At 39.8% G+C, this 22618-nt stretch overlaps 1 protein-coding gene across 1 annotated transcript in view; it reads left to right on the forward strand.

Moving 5' to 3' along the window:
- The window catches only part of ADAM22 (ADAM metallopeptidase domain 22), a gene marked incomplete at its 5' end in the record, with an annotated part of 28994 nt that extends 12477 nt beyond the window's left edge, over positions 1 to 16517 (forward strand). Inside the window, 6 exons of the mRNA XM_029085002.1 lie at positions 271 to 371; positions 947 to 1013; positions 4010 to 4120; positions 6216 to 6302; positions 13841 to 13964; positions 15699 to 16517. Coding sequence (XP_028940835.1) covers positions 271 to 371; positions 947 to 1013; positions 4010 to 4120; positions 6216 to 6302; positions 13841 to 13964; positions 15699 to 15719 — 511 coding nt within the window. The remainder of the gene's footprint in view (positions 1 to 270; positions 372 to 946; positions 1014 to 4009; positions 4121 to 6215; positions 6303 to 13840; positions 13965 to 15698) is intronic.
- Positions 16518 to 22618: the final 6101 nt, after the last annotated feature.

The raw sequence follows: 22618 nt of genomic DNA on the forward strand, positions 1-22618 counted from the left end.
GAAATCTGGTGTTTGCTGGTATTTGTGCTTTCCACAGTAGACACAGGAGAAAGCAGTGCTGAAGCCTGGCTTTTGAATGTGGACACACCAAACCACTGCAGAGACAGCTGGCAAAGTGTAACTGCAGGGTTTAACCAGAAATCCTGGATACTCTGCTAGTGCAGACAGACCTTAGGCTCTGTTATGTCACTGACCTTGGGAACCGCTGAGGTAACACTGATGTGATACAGTACCCTTAATGATAACTGCATCTAAGCCCTCCTATTCCAGGTCAAATGGACTATCTCATTCCTGGAGTGAAAGGATCCCAGACACAAAACATATTTCAGATATTTGTGAAAATGGGAGGCCTAGGAGTAATTCTTGGCAAGGTAAGTGTGAACCTCCGTGCTGGCCACAGTGGAAACCAGCATTTGGGCCATTGCTGCTCTGCTGAAAGTTTGTCTGATCTTAGGACAGCAGCATGACTCCTTAAAATCATGCTAATTGTTCTTAGCCTGGAATTCGGATTTAGGAGCACCCTACACAAGTACCTTTTTTGCACAATGCTTTGGCACATAGAATAACATTTAATCTTTCCCATTTCTCCAGTGTAAGCTAACATGAAAAAGAGGAAGAAGTCTATTCACTCTTGCCAGCTTCTGTGATTTTATCAGGCAGTGTTCAGTGTTTTTCTTGAAGTGTAGTGATTTTCTTAAATGAAAGCTGAAGTTAAGGAGGTTTTTGCTCTGCACAGTTTCAGCAAAAGCAGGGGAAGATCACTGAAGGGTCAAATTTACCTGGTCTGAGGTGAATCAAGAGGGACCCGTGACTTTTAAGTGGTTAAAGTTAATATGAGGTAATAAGTCTTTTGCTGGCGATGCAAAAAGAATATGCAGTTTGGCATGGGATGTGGGTGAGTTTCAGCTTGTTTTACTGTCTGTCTTTATCCTTTGGTTTCTTTCAGGTAATATAGGAGGAAACAGAAAGAAAGTCAGAGGCAAAAGATTTAGGCCACGGTCTAATTCAACCGAGTAAGTCTGAACTTAAAAAGCAAAGCCAAAAAGTACAGTTTTCATATCTGTGTTTTGGAGATGGAGATTAAGAGTACTGAAAATTAGACAGCTGCATTTTTGCTCTGTGGCCCATTCTGATTGCTGACTGATAAACTGGTAAATGGTTTGGCTAACATATTTCAATCTCTTTTTATGTATTCTTTAAAAATTAACTATCAATTTTCTTTTTTATGTAGGCTTCCTCACAGTCGTTCCCATAGTAATTCCCAATGATGGTGGCAGCCTGCACCATCACTGCAGGCTTTTGTCTACAGTAAACTGCCATTGCTGAGTGTATCCTGGTTCAATACTGAATTTCTGATAACCTATTTCCTACCCTTGTCTTCACCTTGGGTTGGGCCATTGCAGAGACTTGTATCTCTGCATACCTGCCTGGAGGTTTTAGGAGAGGTATCTACCTGCTTTGAGAGTAACCTGAAGTTTATTGTTGTAAGACTGAAACAGCTAGTTTTGAGTAGGCCCTGCAATAAATGGGTAATGAGAGTCCTTACCAAGCAACTGATCCCCAGAGCTTTCCCATATGGCTTAGAATTGCTTTCTATATTGATTTGTTGGTTACATTTACCGAAGATCCCATGTGTGCAGTGCTCCCTACAGGGAATGTGTTGAAGTCTGCTGGTTCAGACTCCTTTCATGAGTGAATGGTGAATGGCTGGAAATGTAAACTCTGGGCTTGTCAAGCACTGGCCTGCTCTTACAGCACTTACGCCACAGGAGAATGACCCCTTTTTTGGTGGCAATGACAGTGCCCTTTCCCTGTATCATTAGTACTAACTTTGCACCTGTATGTGCAAATGGGCTTGATACCAAACCTGCTGGAAACTAATAACACTAACTCCTCTCTGGGCCCTGCTTTCTTTGGTTTGGGGATTTTGAGTGTGTTCCAAAACTTTTCTTCCACCTGCAGTGCACTGTCTTGAAGGTGAGTAGGCTCAGAAAGGTTATAGAGAAGTCTCTCTGTTACAAGTTACAGAAATAACAGTTTGATGCACATTGCAATTATAACATTGCATGGTCAAAATGGCAACATGGAACCAGAAATTTTAGCCCCAGATTACTTGGAGTAGTTTATCTGTCAAGTGCCCCTGTGGTCTTGGTCTTTGTGCTAATAAACTCTTACTGGGACATTACTTTGCTCATTTTTTCTCTTTGCATGAGACAGTTTGATAAAAACAAAATTAGTCTGACCAAACTGCCAAGAATACAAATGAGATTGTACATTCTTCTTTAAAAATTTGTCCTGTGCTTTTCTTCATTTTCCAATTGTATTTCTTAAACAAAATTTGTTTAAAAAAAATTTTGAAATTAGTGATACCATTATTCTGTCATTCAGCAGAGGTGTACACTGGGGCTGAACTGGTCTATAAAGAATTAAACCAGGTCAACTCTTCTTAGCCTAGAGTGAACATAACTGCATGGGAAGAATATTGTTTGCAGTAAAAGCAAAAAAACCCAATGGGCATATTTTTCCTCTGTGCTACTCAGCTGGGTAGAGTATACATTTGCTCTGAGAACTTTGGAGCACTAAGTAAGTGGGTAGACAGAGAGAGTGTAAGTTGAAAATCTATTTCCCTGTCATTTTTTTTTCTCTTTTTAAAAAGTGCCCCTGAATTTCCCCCTAATTCTTTGCTTTCCTTCTTGCTGCTTATTGTGATCTCTCAACCCAGCAGCAGCCCTGATGCTAGAAGGAGGAAGCATGTACTTGCCAAGAGCTGTGCAGCAACCTGTTAGGGATGAATCACAGCATGTATGTTCCTGGGAGAGACCTGCCAGGCAGGAAAATGCTCTTTCTCCTGACGCAATCTGTCCTGGATTGCATGGGACCACATGGCTTGTCTGAGTCTCCTTGGCAAGCCTGTCACCCCTTGGAGGGAGAGCTCCCACTGAATGATCCACGTGCTGTGCCAGTTTGGTGAGGAATGGAGAGAGCTGCCGAGGGCACACAGTGGTTCTGGTTAGAGAGAGAACTTCCTTTGCAAGCAGAGAAAATTGACTGAGAATGATCTAACCATGGCCAGCATTTACTCATTTAGGAAAACAAAAAGGAATGCCTGCTGCTTTGAGGATGCCTCAGAATACATAGAGGCTTTTCCCAGACAAATTTACCTTCTTACCTTCTCTGGGAAATACAGAAGGATATTGAAATCTGTTCTGAAACGGTGGATGGCATTTGGAAAGTCCGCCTGTGTGGCCCCTGGGAGTCCAATGAAGCATACTTATTGAGATTTTTTTTTTAACCAGGTGCGCACTAGTATAGTTCCCTACAAAAGTGTTTGACATATGCATGAGTCTGCAGTAACTGCATATATTATGCACAAGGCTTTTTTTTTGTATACAGCCAAGCACCAGGTAGAGACTTGTGATATTAATAATTTAAACAAAATTTCTTAAGCACTGAGCAAGGTTTGAACTCTGCAGCCCTCACGAGCAGCAACAGGAGGGTTGCAAGCACCTTGGGCAGTTCCTGAAAAATGTACCACTCATGCCTTCATGCAACCCCTTGTACCTAACAGATACATGAATAAGGCTTCTGCTAAGGCTTTTGGGATGCGAACATCTTTTTGGATGTTTTTAATTGTTTCTAGATGTTTTAAAACAAATTTTCTCTTTTTTACTGAAGGCTGATGGTTAAGTTCACATGGAAGGAATGCCAACAGGCCAAATGTTTCTGCAGCTTTTTCTCAAACAAGATGATGAAATGACCTGATAGAACAAGTTTTCTATTAAAATCTGTTAGAGTTTTCCAGGAATGATAATGAGAGTTTTCTGAATAAGCTGACAGTTTAATTGGGAGCTTGTGTTAAAACAGATCCCAGGGAACGTGTTTTGCCAAATAGCATTCTGACCTGTGTTAATTTGCACTTCTTTTCCTATAAACATTTGTCTTCCTCATTGCTCTAACTGATAACATCATCTTTGGCTTAGACTTTCTATTATATATTGTCTTTTTGCAGCAGGGTAACCCATGCATCTGAGCCTGGGCTTTCTCTCGCCCACCAAATCCCGGCCCAAGGCATAAGCCCAGGGGGTTCTGACCACCCCCAAACAGGGAGTCGGGATCACAGGTCAGTCTCACCTGCCCCTGCATTCTGGGCTGCCATTTTATCCCGTGAAAAGTCCTTTCCCTCAGTATACAATAGTTTCACTGTAGCAAAACACCATGACTGCTTGGAGGTGCTCCTTGCTGATGCAGCGCTAGCTAACCTTCCTCCTCACCAGCCTGAGGAGTCTGAATACTGTTGAGCCCAGGTCTTTTGCCTTGTTGCATGTTGCGCTACAAGCCAAATCGAGCCATTGGTCTAGCTATAGGCTTACGTGTAAAGACACTTGTGTTTTAAAGTGGACTTTCTCACGCAAAGAAAATACGGATTCTGGCCATCACTAATGAACATGTGGCCAGGAAGATCAACCTGAGAGCTTTCTAATGGTACCACGTAGTGGTCCACAGTAACTTGAGTTTAACCTTTCTGTAACAGATGAATTAAGGTGGCAAACAATGGTTTGTAGTACAGCCAGACCCAGAAAACCCTGCAATATGGTTGTGCAAAAACTGCATGCTTTGATACCACCTTGTTTTCTAATACAGGAAGCCAGATTGGGAGTGTTTCATGGTTACCAAAAGACCCTTTCAAATGAAAAAAAAAGCAAGTCAAAAGTACTGCAGCAAATACAAGAATACGTGTAGTTGGACCTACAATTAAAGCTAAAGCAGAAGTTTCTCAGTTCCTGGTGATGCTGGTATCAGCCTGTTGCTTCACTTGTGGTTCATCTGTTGCTGCGCTACCACTTTTGATGTTTTCTTTCTCTAAGAGTCCAAGCTGGAAAGCATAAAGCACTCCTGATTCCTGATAAATAAGCGAGCTGAAGAAGCTACTTAGAAGCACTTGTGGCTGAGGGCGAGTACTTTCTGAGAGCTGTGGCTGTGCTTGCGTGGGGCGGGGAGAAGTTCCAGAGCAAAAAAAGGAGAAAAAGAAGTTGAAAAAGTGCTGCCGCTTTTGTCATCAACACAGTTTAAAGTATGGTGGGGGTTTAACAACATCACCTGGCCCAACCTTTACTCACCCGAGCAATCCCTTGCGAGGCTTATTCCCATGTGTGAGGTCATTGGAGTCACTCTTATAAACAAAGGTGGCAAGAACTGGCCCAGAAATATCGAAAATAGCTTAAAAAGGGTTTTTCTTTCCCTTTCTTTGTTACAATTAGTTTCTTATTTCACAGTGTGCTAGTCTCAATTATATAAAAGTAATGATCACAAGTAATGGTTAAACTGTTGCTATTATACAACAAAAACAGACTTTAAGTTGGACCAGGCAGACTCCTGTTTCTACATTGCCCTTTTTTCTTAACATGACAGAAGGGGAGGAATTTGCTAATCTTGTTATTGGGTGCTAAGAGAAACCAGTTAAAAAAAACCCAATTATTCTTCCCTACTAGTTAAACACCATCTTTATTTCATAGTTTTCATGTAACTAACATGAGTATGCAGCTCAGACTTTTTTCCTAAAAAGTGTGGTTTTGGTATCAAGATTGCTTCTGTAAAATGTGAGATAACTCTGCAGCCCACCTCCATTAAAGCTTCTTGTGGTCCTACCAGATTAAAAAATCATTGAGAAATCAGAGGCTTTTCTGCACATAAGTATAAAAATTGCTACTGTAGTGGCAAACGGTTCAAACCTTTTAACACACTGAGGCCAAAATTCATTCCTGTAGAAAGTGCCAAGCTCAGGTTTCTGTGCTCATTAAGCTGATACCTTGCATTTTATTCTAGATGGGTGCAAATGTGTGTCTTCAGCAAGCAAACTGCAGGATTGAAGCCAAAATGCCCCTTCATCCTTACTCTGAGATCATGAGAGGACCTCAAACCATAAGCTTAGTGCTGGCCCTCTGCATAGGAGTGAATTTTACCCTTAAGATGTTAAATGAATGATGTATCCCAAAGAGTTTTGAGATGAATCAAACATATGAGCCTTGTTGTATGTCAGATTTTCTCATGCAGTTGTACACATTGCCTAGTCCTCACCCAACATTCATACTGATTTATTCGCCATATTCACTTGCATTTTGGGGATGAAGACATCCTTGCTAAGCTTGTGCTGTGTGTTCTCAGATTTTCTATTCTTGTTCTTCTGCTTTCTCTGTTCCTTCCATTGCTTTCTGCAGGTATTTAAACCCATGGTTCAAAAGAGAATGTAATGTAGCTAAGTGGGTAGAAGATGTGAATAAAAACACTGAAGGACCGTACTTTAGGTATTTTGTAAATTAATTCTATATAATTTTTAAGAGCTGTTCCAGCATATACAAATATCTTGGGACTCTTACCTTGTATAAAACAATACAAGTTACTGTAGGTGCAAAGGGCCCCTCTTTTTTTTGCTGCATTTTGATGTCTGTTTTTGGCTTCATGTGCAATTTACAATTCTTTTTCTGAATGTTTTAATGAAGCCATTGAAAAGAGTGTGTGTAGTGCATGTATTCCCACCATCATCTGTAGCTTGTAGTAGCTTTCTCATCATTTTATGCCAAGTAGTGTTTTCTGGGCATGAGACATATTTATCACTAATAAAGTAGTATTAACTTAAATAGAATGTAATTTACTGAAGCAAGTGATTTCATAACACATTGACTTTACCCACTGTCTTATATAGTGCATACTAAAATATAATTTAAAAAAGGATAAAAAATAGTGGTATTTTACCCTCAACATACAATGAAATAATTAATATATTGTAATTGGAAAATTAAATATATGAGAATATACTCTGTGCTCTATTTATGAATCTGTTACAAGTGAGTGTAGGGTTCAACCAAAAATATCACTTATTTTTGAGAGGGAAAAGTGTATATTATTTGATACATTCCAAGTTAAAGAGAAGAAGCATGCGTGAGGCTGGCCTCCCTGTTGTACATGAATCAGGACACTGAATATTTTAGTAGATTCCCAAAAGACACAGTCCCACAGTTGAGACAGAAGTTTGCATCACCTGAAAAAATGAGCTAGCATAGGAGAGAATGGAAGACAATTTGATTTGATGGAGTTGTATCACAAGATGCTAATGAAACACTTCAATTTCAGTAGTAGCACTAGCAGATATCAGATAGCAGAGTGAGAATTTAGTCATTTATAAAACAAAAAGTGGCCTGAAGTCTTAAAACAGTATAAAATTATCCCTTTTTAAAACCATTTGTGTTTGCTTTCAAGAACTCTTAAATCACAGGGTAAGTTGCAGAAAGGCTTTCTAATGGACAAATAGGGCAAATGAGGTAAATTTAAGCCTGTCAGTCCCGATCTCAGTCCTGACAAAGAGTAAAAATCCCTGACACAAGGATCCAAGGCTTACGGGAGATTGCTGTGGTTGTGCCCACCGGTATCAGCCAGGTCTCTGTGTTGGTGCTTGGACACTCAGGCTGGCGGGGTGTTTTGTGACCATTGCTGGTTTTAGCATTGGGATGCAGGGTCTGGTTCTGGTGTCCGCAGTTCAACAAGCGTGTTCAAGACCTGAGAAACTTTAGAAGGAACTGCAGGGACACAAGATGTTTAGTTTAATGGAGCAGCTAAATGCTTACTTGATCATAAAATCCACAGAGCAAAATGGAGTGAATGGGGCAAAATCTTTGTGGGAAGTCCTTTAGACTAAGAGACCAAGACTGATAATGACCAAAAGTCACTGGCAAACTCACACTAGAAATGAGGTATGTCTTTATTGGCAAACCATTTCCTAAAAATACACTCTTGACCTTTGTTGTTCAGGCAAGGCCATCAGTCACCCACCGTAACCTAACCCCATAACTGTCTTTCAGGGTGTTTGTATCAGAAGGCCTGTGGTCACAATAAACAAAGACATTGATGGAATATAAAGATAGCACTAGTTTAAAATATGTTACTTTAAATGGTTTAAACAGGTTTAAATTCCTGTGTGGATACTCTTAATTTGTTTTTCGTCTTTTAATATCAGTATATCTTGATTTAGTAGGTAGATTAAATTGATGGAAGTGTACCTCACCCCAGAGGGTTTTGAACTATTGCACTGAATGAGTCACATTTCTAATTGTATTTGAGATAAACCAAGCTTTTTTGCATGTAGATGAGGATTAAGATGACCCATGTGAGTTTTAAGGGCTGTGTATCAGCAGAGATTAAACATAAATTAAAAATTTTACACCATAGAAGATTACTAATCACTGCCTGCAGCAGTTGCTTTCGAAATGAGAGAGAAACTAGCATAAATTTAGAAACTTGTATGTCCTAATTAATTGAGGTAACCATGGGGAAGTATTCTGCAGGCACATTATGGAAGGCAAAGGATCAAATATTCTCCCAGGATGAGTTGCCATGGGCTTATGAGAGGTTGAACTGAACAGATTCTCCCCAAAACTCAGGTGCAATTTTGGTTAATCTGTCATGAACAGGAAAACATTGTTCCTAAGAATGATGTATCTGAACATCATATGACTGGGTATTGAGCCTGTGAAGTGATTCACAAACAAAGCAAAACAAATTTTGTTTGATAAACCAGAAAGTCAGGCTGAAGTCAGACTGTCCAGCTAATACTACATTTTAGGAATCATAGCCCAGGATAAGACATTTACACAAGATAATTAGCTGAGTAGTAATTTTGTTGCTGATCATCTTTGATTTCTCTTTTCTTTTAAAGATGTCCTAAATGTAACACTGTTGTTTTGCTTGTCTCCCTATGGTTTTAGGAATAATGTGTTGATGACTGGTGCTGTTGCAGGTAGAGTTGAATGAGAATCAGGAAAAAGACAAAACTACTTCCTACTATTCCTAGAAAGGATGCAGATTTTCAGAAAAATAGAGATGTTAGTTATCACAAAGACTTTTCTCCAGCTTAAAAAAACCCCTGTATAAATCTGAATTAGTCTCTCTGACACCTAGTGTCCTAGTTATTATTTTTTTTTTCTAAGTCTACAAAATAGGTATTTCTCTATAATTACTTTTTATTAGTGATAATAGTAGCAACTGGTGTCTCTGGTGCCAGAAAGCTCCCAGCTTTGGGATTCCTTTCTGTTAAAAAATAAGATCTGTAAAGAAAAATCTCATTTTCCTGCTCAAAGTCTAGGGTAGATTTTAATTTTACATGCTGGACCATAGCTGCCTAACCCCAGCAATAATCCCAGGCAGGAAACCTTTCCCTGATTTTGGCTTTGCTGCAAGGCTTACTGTTTTACCAGTGTGATACTACTGCTTATTTTTGTTACTGCCAATTACAGTGGCTACTGCACAGATTGACTTTATGAAATATGGTTAAGGATTATTCAAAATTCTCACTGAATCTTGAAAGACTCAGGAACCATGATAGTATCAGGAAATAAACTGTCAGAATCCCCAAATGTGGCATTTCTGTAGATAATTATAGTGCACCTTCTGAAGCACTGAGTTGCCTACATTTGATTTAATGGAATTATTTACTGTAACTTAGATTCTATGGGAGTTGTTTAAGTGTAAAAATAGTTTCTGAAGAAAACAGGTGTTTTTAGATAGAGACTCAAGGCACATACTCCAAAGGAAAATGGTGATCCCTATCAGAAGGGGACTGGCAAGGGGCATGGAAGGCAGGAGACAAGAGGCTACTATTTCCCTCCTGTTTTTAATGTGCTTTAGTGTTCTTGCTGTCTTCCTCGATTTCTTCTCAGCTGATCATTAGCTAGAGTTGGCTCTGTTGCTCTGCCAGGTCCGTTGCCTTCCACTGTGAGCATCCAGCTGAGGCCAGAGCCATGACCAGACATTAGCTCCCTGCTCTCACTGGGGCAGCTTTAGACTGTGCTTAAAGGAAAAAAAAAAAAAAGTTGTCCTCATTACAACCAAAGTGAAATATTGGCCTTGTTGTCAGACAATGAAGAAAAATACCTATTGCTGTCATTTGGATCAGGGTTTCATTTCAAGAGTTAGGGAGAAGAGTTCATTAAAGCATGTGAGTGCCTGCTTCTGGGGCATTGCTGTGCAGTGCTTAAAGGGGACTGCTCAAGCCACAACCTTTGCCTCTTCTGCAGCCCCCCACAAGCCAAGCCTCCCCTCTGCTGCTGTGCTTTCTGAGGAAACTTGCACACATCTGTGGTTTTTAAAAGGAACTGCATTTAAAATGATAAAATTAAAAAAGCCATATCAGTGTTTTTAGAAGATCCTAGCTTCGTAATGTAGGATAATGTAGGCTGATGTCCTACAAAGAGCTGAACCCATGGCAGCAAAGGTCAGGTTTGCCTGATAGTATCTACATTTGGGCTTGAAATGTTTTCACCAGGTTGAATGTTAAGTGAATTTCATTAAATTATTTCAGTCTGTGAAACAGAATCAAGCACAACTTATGAACAGTTCAGATCGGTCAGGATCACCTGCCTTGAGTTCAGCTAAAATGACACTCAAAGTCACAAGACGTTTAGTTGTGTGACCAGGTGACACATTTTACGGTGTCTCTTGTGAGCTGGCACTCTCGCCATTGAGGTGACAAGAAGGCAGGGCAGGCAGGTGCCTGGCTGCAGGAGAGTGTGTGCAGATGTCATCCTGCTGACACAGTGTTTTGCTGTGAATCACAGCATGGTCTCCCCGCACTCCTAGTTTCAGCTTCCAGGACAGAAAGACAGACGCAAAGTGGCCACTACATCTTGCTTTCTGGTCAGAAATTAAAACTCTTGCAGCGTGTTGAGGTGCATGGCTTCATTTGGAGTTGGCAGTAAAACCTCTGAATCTCTGTCATGGCGTGTGCAGGGCAGAATGCAGTCCTGTTTTTTTGTATAAATCTCAGCTTTAAGCAACATTTGGCGTGAAAGCTAATGGATTTGGTGACAGGAGAACTAAAACCCCAGTGAAAGCTAAATGGATCCCACCCTTGACCAAGTTTTGCCTACCTTTAGCCCCAGCATTACCTGCAAGTGTCCCTGAATGCTCTCTTTCTTTCATCCTGTAAATGAGAAAGGTTGTGTCTGGCTCTTTCTCATTTAAAGTATATGTAAATCTGGGATACACAGCACATACACAATTGCAGGGCATAACCTGAAAGGTGATCAAAACCACCGCAAACAACTACACTTACGACGCAGGATGCATCCTCTGTGAGCATATGCTTAGTAGTGATATGTTTTCACAGTCTCAGTAGATGGCACTAAAGATGACAAAAACCAGCACGGAGCTGTGTAGCAGAAATAAGGGGTGAGGCCCTGTGAGGGGAGGGCAAGGTCATTTCGGTAAGTGTGCAACTGCATTCTCGGTGTATTCATCTGTAGCTTTGCTCGTGCACGTGAGCAGCAGTGTGCACGTCAGTTAGGCGTGCGAGCCATAGTTGAGCAGGCAACAGAAAGTGGGGTTGAGAAGAAGAAAATGTAAGCAGCTACACTGGAGGTCTGGGCTTCAAAAGTTTTTGAAAAGGCAGCATTGTGTTTGAGTTAGGATGCAAAGCTGCCTGGCTAAAGGTTTAGTTAGGGATCCTGGTTAGAGGACCTACTGTGCAGAGAAAATGTTCAAGATGCCCCATCCTTGGGTTTTATTGCTCTTTCCAGGATTGCCTGCTCAGGCTGATGAACAGGTAGATTGTCCATAACCTTCCCTCTCACCATGGCCACCTCTTGCGGTGTGTAAAATAAGCCTGTGGTGTGCAGAAGGCGATGTTGTGCCTGATTTGGCAAGGAGATGCCTTCATTCTACGTGCTACCTCCTGGCTGTGGTGCCTAGATAAACAGCTTTCTGATAGGGCTTGCCGAGTCACATCTAACACCCCCAGTTTCATGCTTTTAATCTCCAGGTGCATTGTTATAAATTTAAACTTGAAGATTTTAAATTCTGCAGCTGTGGAGCAAAATTTGTAAATTGCTAATAATATGTAAAATCTACTTTCCTTATCTTCCCTCCTTCTTCCTCTTATTTTTTTCATTCTGTATCCACTGAAAGTTTATTAGTGATCCTTATCAGTCCATGTGTGAGCAGAGATGAGAGGACTTGTATGGGTAGTGAGCAGCAAGACACTGTTGAGAACCTTTCCCTGGATTTTTTTTTTTTTTTTTAAATAAGCTCTTTTCTTGGCATATGCAGTTTGGTGCCCAGATCTGTGTTGCTGGACATATGAAAACTTTATACTGCAGTAGCTGCTTGAAATTTTCTTCCTGAAAACATTCATGTATGTCCAGTTCAACTTAATGGGTGATCAAAGTGCACATGCTGCAGATGTACTCTTCCATGTTTGGATAATTGTACCAACCTAAATCTTTTAAGTACTGTTGAACTTAGAGGCTACTGCATGAGGCATTAGAGCATCATGAGCCAGGCTGGAGAGCTCTCACCATATAGTATCCATGGACACGTTGTTGCTCGTGGCTACCATCAATCATTGTATGGGAGATGAGAGAGTGTGCTGTTGTAGGGAGCTACAGACACAGCAAAATGATACACTACACCAAAATAAAAGAATAATTATTTGAATGTAAATGAATTTCACTTAGTAATAGAGATACAAAACAATTCCAGACACGAGAGAGTCCCTGCCATGTCTGTAATCCTCTGTAGGTGAAAGGACCTAATCCTTTAAATCGTAGAGCCAGGGATGTGGGGTTGTCTGCCAGGGGTGGCTCCCATGGCTCCTTGGTATTGGCGATGTTGACAATGGTGCTCATCACTGGGGTCTACAGCTGCACAACAGGCAGCCCCCTGCTGCATTTGAGGGGCTTCAAAGACCTGCCTGTAGGAACCAAGGGAAAGCTTCCATCTTCAGGGACACATGAAATTCAGAAGATATTAGGTAGCAGTGCTCAGGGAGGGTCTGGGTCAAGTGCCTGAGCTAGTTGGGGGGTCTCCTAAAAAATGCCCTCAGTCTGCAAAACAGAACCAGAAGGCCAGGGTAGTTCAGTTTTTCTAGTTTGAGGCTTTTTTTTTTCCTTTTTATCCTGCCCAGATTTAGAGCCTGATAGGAACCTCTCAAGTGGGAAAAGTACAGAATCTCAAAACAGAAGCATAAGAGTTTTTCTTGGGTATAAAATTTCGGTCAATAATGTGCTGCTGCCTTATTGACATGAAAAGAATGCCTTTCATGTGATACAAACATTTACTTGCTCCTGCTTACTCTACTCACCTTGTACAGAAATGCTGATTGCCATTGACTAATCAGTCCATTTTTGTATATTCTCATCAGACTCTTTCTTTGGCTGGAACAATATGCACTGTATGATGCTTGCATGTCTAATAATTTGTTATTAGCACTTTGTATATGCCTTTGTTACTTCACAACTAACAGTTTGGCCTTCAAGTGCATGCATTTATGTAAATTAATGTGTTACAAAATAATAGATTTATTTGCTATGTTTGTATCAATATAGGAAATGTGTAAGATATGCATAAAGACACTCATAATTGCCATTTAGTCACTGGTAGAAGACATTGTTCAGCTTCTACTTCTACAATCACTGTTTCTCTTTAGGCTTCATAATGCCATGTCTATCTTTTAGTTCTGTGTTTATTCAAATACAGATTTGGTTTGTTAGTTTTATAATGATTAATTACAGTACCATATAAAACAGTTTAAGAAATAGTTTTTGTTATACAATACAATTCTAATAAGAAGTAGGAAATTTTATTTTTTTCTTCCAGTGTTCCTGAAAGTTATAAATACTTTTATTCATATAATGAAATTATTAGACTACTGGTCAAACAACTTTATCCCCCTACTATTGAGCTAATAATAAGCTATGTACTTGGTTCTGAACCAAGCTTCAGAGTAATGGCAGTTGCTGTTGCAGTGCTAGGACCTGAAGACATCACATTTATTTTGTGTGTTTCAACATCTCAGGACGCTGTCTCCTGCAAAGTCTCCATCTTCATCCACTGGATCTATTGCTTCCAGCAGAAAATACCCTTACCCAATGCCACCACTTCCTGATGAGGAGAAAAAAGCCAACAGGCAAAGTGCCAGGGTACGTGGTCCTTCTTCTCTGTGCATTTCGTCAGTGACTTGATTTACTGGTAGTTTTTCAAAAGGAAAGCGTGGCAGATCAGCATCTCTGACTAACAGTGAGAGCAGCAGTGGCATTTCCTTCGTACCCTTAACTCCAGAAGCTGCTGAAGGCTGAGCTTCTGGCAGTGCTTAGGGCAGCCTGGGTGTCTGTGTTTACAGATATCTGTTCAGGTTGCTCTTAAACCTGTCCTGAAGCCCAGATTTCACCAGTTTTCTAATTTCAAGAAGGGCTGGAGCACCTCTGCTATGAGGACAGGCTGAGAGAGTTGGGGCTGTTCAGCCTCGAGAAGAGAAGGCTCCGGGGAGATCTTATAGCGGCCGTTCAATACCTGAAGGGGCCTACAGGAAATCTGGGGAGGGACTTTTTTCAAGGGCGCAAGTAGTGAGAGAACAAGGGGAAATGGCTTTAAACTGGAAGAGAGTAGATTTAGATTAGATATTAGGAAGAAATTCTTTCCTGTGAGGGTGGTGAGACACTGTGGATGCCCCCTCCCTGGAAGTGTTTAAGGCCAGGTTGGATGAGGCTTTGAGCAACGTGGTCTAGTGGAAGGTGTCCCTGCTGATGGCAGGGGGGTTGGAACTAGATAATCTTTAAGGTCCCTTCCAACCCAGACCATTCTATGATTCAAGCTGAGAGTGTGTCTTTGAGCTGCGGAGGACAAGCAACCCTGGAGCAGGCAGCACATCTGCCTCTCCTCCCTTACCCCTTCCGGGGGGCCGACACTGCCAGCAACTCTGGTTTGGGCTGGGGGATAGCTGCTCTCCAGCTTTATGGAAAGGTAACTAAGTTCCAGTTAAGGAGGATGTGGAGGGCTTGCATCAAGCCCTTGCACACCTGGAGGGACTTCGCTGCTGCATTCCCTGAGCCCACCCTGAGGGGCCAGAGTGGGCAGGAGTTGCTGGAACATGCCATAGATGGTGATGCTGCTCTGCAGGGAGACATTTCCAGCTTCTGCGGGAAGGCAACACTAGCCATTGCTTCTTTTGTGTCAATTCAGAAATAGCAGATATTTGAATAAGAAAAAATCCTGGAAATTTACTTCAGGAACTTTACTTGTGATAACTTTGGTTCATGTTCCTCATGCAGACGAGATTCCCGTCATTGCTCTCTGTCCTTTTGCGTCAAGAAAAAAGGAGTGGAGCACTGCTGAGGGGACATGCAAGCTGCCACCCCTAGTCCTGCTTGGGGCAGAAAGTGGTGTGAGGTGCAGCACAGGGTGTCCCAGCGTGCCTTGGAGATAAGGCTGCACTGATGTACGTCAGCCCTGGAGCTTCCTTGGCCCCAGCTCAAACCCACTGCAGAAATTCATGCTGCTCTGAGCAGAGTTAGGCAGAAGAGTATGGGAAATTATCTCTATACTAATACTAGTTAGTGTAACTGTAAGGTAAAAGCTGTCTAGTACAAATTTGATGCTACACTGACATTTTTCCTTCAAATTCTCTGCACTCCCACTCCTAGCCATGGACATTTACTATGCCGACTGCAAGTTGTGCTGAAATGCTCAAGACTGTCTGCTGACTTTATGGTCTGAGCAGATACTGACCAGAGGCTGGGAGGACACCAAGAGCGTAGCTTTGGTGACCCAAGTGATGTAGATGCAGTTCCTCAAAAAAGCTCCTCACACAGTTTGAGTAACAGCCTGTTTTATCTTGGTGTTCAGTGTCTGTTTGTGTTCCTTTTCCTCCTCTCCAGCTATGGGAGACATCCATTTAGCTGCACTGTTTTCCTGGCTGACATCAGAACTGTTTACTTCGAATTTTATAGGAACTCAGCATCACTGAGTCATTGCACATTCATCTGCTCTTCAGACAATTCAAAAGATCAACAAAGATGCCTGTGATCACAGAGAGAAACTCCTCTCATCTGGAAGGAAAAAAAAAAAGCAGTCTTTTTCTTTCTTTCTTTTTTGTTGACTAGTATTCTATGGATTTGATGAACGACCAAATCATAACCATTAAGAGGGGATAATTAGCCCAGATGTAACAAGGCTATTCCGCATGATGACAGATACGCATACCTAGAATCCCAACTGCAGTCCGTTTGCCAGTCCCGTGTAACAGAGGTTTTTCTTTGGTTAAATACGGTTCCGAGTCAAACCAGAGTGGAACTGGGACTGCAGCTCCTGGAGAGCCCAGCCAATGTAAACTTGTATGCTGAATGCATGAACCTTGTGTTCTTTACTTTCCACGTGTAAGGGATAAACAACATACTCTAGTAGAAGTTAGCATGCAGGAGTAAGAAATATAGGATTTTTTTGTGACAGGATTTCAAGCTTTGGAAGGCAACTATTTGACACAAACGTCAAACAAACCAGGATTATATCTTTTTTTTTTTTTAACCTTACATGTTTATAATCTCAGTATACAGATTGTATATATGTAAACATTTGATAATGTCAAAAATAGCTGTTATACATAAGTGTATTTTGCCAAATGCCTGAAGAAACTATCATGACTAACATCATCACACTTCAAATTTTCTAATACTACAAGCAGACAACTTTGGAAATACAGAAAGTACAGTACTGTAAAACTGTGTCTCTGAGAAACTGGTGTTTGACCAAAATCTATACTATCTTTTCAGTATCTTATACTGTCTTGACAATCTCAATTGTATGGTAGACTGCAGAAACCAGTACAGCAGCACTTTGTCTTAAATCATCATAAGAGGGACCATCCGAAATCCGTTGTTCCGTGAGATGACCAGGGTATCCTCTCACAGGTGTAATCAAGAATGATTCAGCAGATGACAGAGACAGTCTTTAAGTAATGTGCAATCCAAGCTCACTGGACATTTGGGAATACTTCTAAGTAGTCACTTCAGGATGTGGTGATGTGAACTCCTTCTGGTGAGAGGTGCTGTGTATTTTTGATAGAGCATTTCAGACACTGTTTTAGATGGTAAGGTATAGCTTATGAGAAGCATAATGGTTTCCCTGCCCTAGATAGTAACATTGCTGGGCAAATGGCAAATTTCATTGCTGTTTTAAATTTTTTATTTGTTACTGGAATTGCATTTATCATGTGCTTGAATGCTATGCTTGCTGCCCCTGGAGCCCACTTGACAATTTGGGGGGCCCTTAAACTAAGTACAAGGGGGTTTAGCTTAAAAAATTTGGAGGGGACGGAACATGACAAACGAACACTTTACCATGATGTTAATCTTGTGTATCAGTGGATGGTTAGATTTCTAACACCTGAGACTTCTAAAGGTTGTTGTAAAAAAGTCTCTTGGTTGGAAATTTTCAGTCAGCAAGAAACTGGACCATGTTAAATCAGTTCAGAATTCTCCAGCTTTCCAAAATTGACTAATTCTTAGCTTCGGGTAGTACCATTGCAGAATAAAACACCCGATTCTGTATGGTGCAGTTGAATACCTTGCCCAACAGCCATATGATCAATTAGATATTATTGTGATGGGAACATCTATGGTGTTTCTGAATCTTCTACCTCTTTCATATATATTTCCTTTAATAAGTGAACCCAACACTCGCAGCCTTTTAATATATTTTTTTAACTTCTAAGTATCTCGATAAAGTCAAATATATGTAAGATTAAATTAAGAAATGTTTAAAGATGTCAGCAACTGTAAAGTATATAAGATTTTTAGAAGCACTATATTTTAGGATTAGGCTGTGTGTTGGATTATGACAAAATATTGGCCTTGGAGTTCAAATGATTTCCCTTCACAGTCAACAGGTTCTGGTAAGTATTTTGGAGAAAGACAAATATGGGTGAGTGCAAGTGGACGCAGACAGACCATCTGAAGGAAGCAGTCACTTGCAATTGCTTTAGGAAAAGATTCTGCACTTTCATCAAGAGTAAATATCTGTCAGCACTGAAGAATATTTTTTGTGAAGATTTACTTTTGAGTGTAGGTGACTGGATTAAAGATAGTTGGTAGTGTATAGCTCATGAAATTAGAGCCTGAACCATAATCACTTGAAATCAGTATGTTTTTTATTGATTTCACTGGACTTTGAGCAGGACCCTCAAGGAGTTCACCCACATTAGGACATTATGCTACATTGCCTGGAAGCTGTTTTTCCCTCCCATATTGGTATATTGTCTTTCGTAACTGGACTGTTCATCATGTGCCTTTTATGGTAATTTGTTTGGATACAAACTAGCATGTAATTTTGAATAATTGTGTTAGATTTCTGTGCATATTTTATGTTTACTGCTGTTTACTCTTCCCTTTCCATTTTGCCTTATCAAGAAGCAGCAAGATTTGGCTGGATATAACATACTGACTCTTTGTGTAATGTTCATAGCTCTTGTTTTGCAAAGAAATGGCTCTCCTGACTGTATTTTCAATGTAGTATGTGCTTTCAGCTTCACTCCTGTTTCGGTATAATTCATTTGTAGCGTATGGTGATACAGTTATGTGTGTAGTCTAACTTTAGCAGTCACTTTCACGTTTGGAGATATGTAGTGACTGGAAGTCTAGTTATGAGCACTAAGTTTAAGTTAAATAAATATTTACTTTCACTTTGATTGTCTAGAGTGAGAACATCACAGGACTTGGGTTTTTACGAAATTCTGCAGAGAATTTTGCATCAGGTTGGTAACTTGGAGACCTTGTCATTGCACAAAACCTGAACTGGTAAGGTTGTGCGAGCCTCCAAAGCCAGTGAAGGTCAAAGAGAGTTGTTTACTTACATTCTAAGGGTTCCTACTCCTAAAATGTAGTGTGTTCGAAAGCTGCCAGATTAATAATCTTGAAGATTGCATGTATTTTTATCCACAGTAGTTAGTTACACTGGCAATAGCAATATAAATTGCTGCATAATACCTCATCCAGTCTAAAATAGAGTTTGGACTCATTGAGACTCATGGTTTTTTTGTTTTTATTTTAATAAATGAACTAGTTACTGCCAACTATGCTGTAGATGCCTGTTGAAGTGGGGAGGTTATCAGTTCTTCTCTATACATTACAAGTAATTGTCCATATGAGCATAGGACCTACAGGATAAGGGTTATGTATTTCAGCATGTGGGAGAAGAATCTTGTATAATTAAAAATAAAATTAATATGACTAACTGATAGAGACTGGAAAATAGAGATTGTATCCAAATAATACTGCTGAACAGTGATTCCACAGTTTTAACAAGCAAAAATTTACCTGCTGATTCTAAATTTGTTGACATAACTTCAGTAAACCATATTACAAACTTTTGGTGAACATACTCAGGCAGTTTACCAGAAACGGTTATGATTGATTGATAATTTACATTTAATTCTGTTATATTTAAATAATTAGTTTTATAAAGGTTATTTTATACAGCCTGTCTCTACATAAGTTGTGAACTTAAGTCACTACTTGCCAGTTATCTGATTTGAAGTATGACTTGACTTCGAAGATCGCTACTGCCAAATGACTTAAGAGTTTTATTCCTGATTTATGAGCTGTTGAACCTGCTAAGCTGGTGTACTCGTTAGATAATTTTGATTGCTAATGAACAAATGGACCTTTGGGTTATAGCCTGAATTAAAATCAGAAAGAAATTATCAATAGCTGGTGTACTTAAGTCCTCTTACCTGAATCCCTGTTGCTGGTTTTAAATGAACTGAGTGGTCTTTGTCAACACCAACATGACAATTTTCAAAACCAGAGCTAAGAATAGGTACATACACTATTACAGGCATGCATATACTTCAAATTCTGACCAAATTTGCAGTTATTTTATTGCTTAATAGGATAGGAGAGAATGTAACATGAAACATTGATGAGACTCCATAATCCTATGGGATAACAGGTTGGCTCTTAGGACTTGCTCTGTCATCAAATCCCATACCTAGCCGTTTTAAGCAAATTTACCAAACTCCAGTGTAAAACCCAGCAAGCTCCTGTTCTCTTCCACCCCTTCCACTTCTACTGAAAAGCATTTCCATGAATGATAATTACATCCACTAACAGCCTCTTGTGTTGGTTGGCTAAAATCGCAAAGCTGCTAAGTTAGTCACTTTTCCCCCCAACGGCTTTTCCAGTGCTGTTAATACATCTTTTACTTTTGCTACAGTGTAGGTACTGGAGCCTCATGTCTCGTGCAATTTGCACTGGTAAAACCATTTAGTGGCTCAGTCATCCTGTGTCCTTCTCACCCTTGAGCACTGCTGAAGGCTAAGCATCTTTAATCACCGAGTCTGAACCTAAAAGTTGTGCTGTGTCCTATTTCTCTTGCTCCAAGTCTGAAGATCATCCATAATTTCTCTAAATTATTTGTATGTCTGTTACCAACCACAGAGCGAAGTTATTTACCTAATTTTTAAATAGCTTGAGCATTCTGGTCTCCTCTGAAACCAGTTTTTGCCCAGAATGGATTATATATCAGACTACTGAGCTGATAACTCACTATTTGCATGGCTGCCAAACCATATGACATTTATCAGCAATATGGGATTTGACTTTGATCAGATTTCCTGAAGACAAGTATGAATAAAATGCACAAAGGTATAGCTTGTCTTCACATGACTATGCATGTAACTATGAGGCTAACAGGGCAGGGAAAAAAGGAAACTGTGAAACTGATTGTGTAGACACAGTTGCAATACAGTAGGACTGTTAAGTGTGAATACACCAGAAACAGGAAATGAAATAATAACTCCTGTCATCTACACTAAAAACTCCTTTGACCAGAGTATTTTCTAGGTCTGCTTATGAAAACCATTTCTGGTGCCTCAAGTATGGATGCTGATGTAAACTAAAGCTTTGGAAACAGTAGCTCATACACCCAGGACGTGGTATCTTGGCATTCCACAAGTTTTCTGCAACTATTTAGAAAAGCACTCCAACAGTCAATATTGATATGTTATCTCAGTCAAGTAACAAAAACAAGCAGTAAAAATAAGTTGAGAACACAGAAATGTGGCTGTTTGCTCACACTTGAGACACTTTGTACCTGACTTCAAAATCAGCTCATTTAGGCAGGTCTGGTGGTTTTACTTCTCTAAAATCCAATCTACACCAGTTTCAAAATCACTTTAGCTAAGCTGATTTTAAACTGTTTAAAACTTCTGCTATGTAGAAAGGGCTTAATTGCAATATAACTCAGCATGAGATAGAGAAGGAACATTGGGGAAAGTAAGCGCAGAGCAGTGAAAAAGAAACACATTCTCTAAGGGAGAAGTACAGGTGTCTTACACTGTATTTAGTTACTGGACCATAAAACGTCAAAGCAACAAGATAATTTTTTTTTGTTGTTTGTTTCTGTATTCCTCTGAATAAAAAAAATAAAGTTTTGGTTAAAAAAAATATTAACATGAGGCCTTAAGACCTTATATATTCTAACTTTAGCATGGAGAGTCTATTTTTACAACCACATTAGAAATTCTGTATATAGGCCTGACTGACCTTGTAAGTATAGTGGTGCTAGCAGCTAATCATGCAATATTGTAAGGCTCAGTATAACAGTAAATGCTGATTTATTTTGATTAAGGACTCCTGCTCACTGCCTGTGTAGAGACGCTGCATATTTTATGCTTCGAAATACCATCCAGAACATATTAAAACTGTGACTATATAACCTGATTTTTCTTTTCTTAAGGGTAAAGATATATTACAATAGGTAGTGTTTTATATAGAATACAGTACTTATTTTTATTGTTGCAAAAATGCGAAGTATTTTTTTCAGAATAGCAAAACCATTACAGAATTTTTAATCTGATGGAGAAAACACTATTTACAGTATGACCCGCTCTTTCAGCAAAGCTTTTGGGGTAGTATATACCAATTGGCTCTACCAGCTTCATTTTGTGCTAATGTTTATCTTCAGCATTGCTGTTAAAAGAAAAGCTATCTATTTTTTCACTCATACCAGCCCTTGTTGGTAAAACATTTAGAGAGGCAAGGAGAACTGTGTTTCACCACTGGGCCTGGGCTAGTATTGGCAAAACCAACCAATCTACATCATATTGTCTTTGCTAGTAAAAATCCTTTAGAAATCATACCTGTTGTAGTATAAAGGTAAGATTTTGACAAACACCAAAATGAAGCATTGCAATTTACAACTTTATAGCTTTGAGTGTGATTATTTTTGTCATAAACATTACAGGCATTGGGCTGTTGAAGTGAATGAATCTGACTTTCATGTAGCTAAACAAAATGCTTTTTATAAAATCAAATCATTGTAATTTGGGGTTCTAAATTCCTGCTCACTTTTAGTAACAGCATCACAGTATCCACTTCTATGAGAGTATTTAATACAAATGCCTGTTGTTTTCAATGTTACTAACATATTGTAACATCAGTAAAGTGACTTTCAATGACAAAGACTGTTGTGTCTATTTTGTTCTCTTTAGTCCTTATTATTTAGTACTTCCTGTTTCTCTCAAAAAAAGATGCTGCTTGCAAGGGAAAAAAAGGCTAATGGCTAATAATAATAGAATACAGATGTTATTTTTGAAATTCCAGTGTTGAAAATGATCATGTGAAGCTTACCAGTCTTTGTCTTAGGGTCCTATTGTTCTCAAGGCAAATGTAAAATTATTGTTCGTTAGGTTTGCACATCTGGGGCCAACCAAGAAAAAATACCTGAACTGTGTCCAATTGTTTGCACAAAGGTCAAGAGGGATAGTATCATACAAGCATCCTTCCCAGTATGCCTTTAGGGA

This window comes from Antrostomus carolinensis, unplaced genomic scaffold (assembly GCF_000700745.2).
Source record: "Antrostomus carolinensis isolate BGI_N321 unplaced genomic scaffold, ASM70074v2 scaffold22475, whole genome shotgun sequence".
Classification (NCBI taxonomy): domain Eukaryota; kingdom Metazoa; phylum Chordata; class Aves; order Caprimulgiformes; family Caprimulgidae; genus Antrostomus; species Antrostomus carolinensis.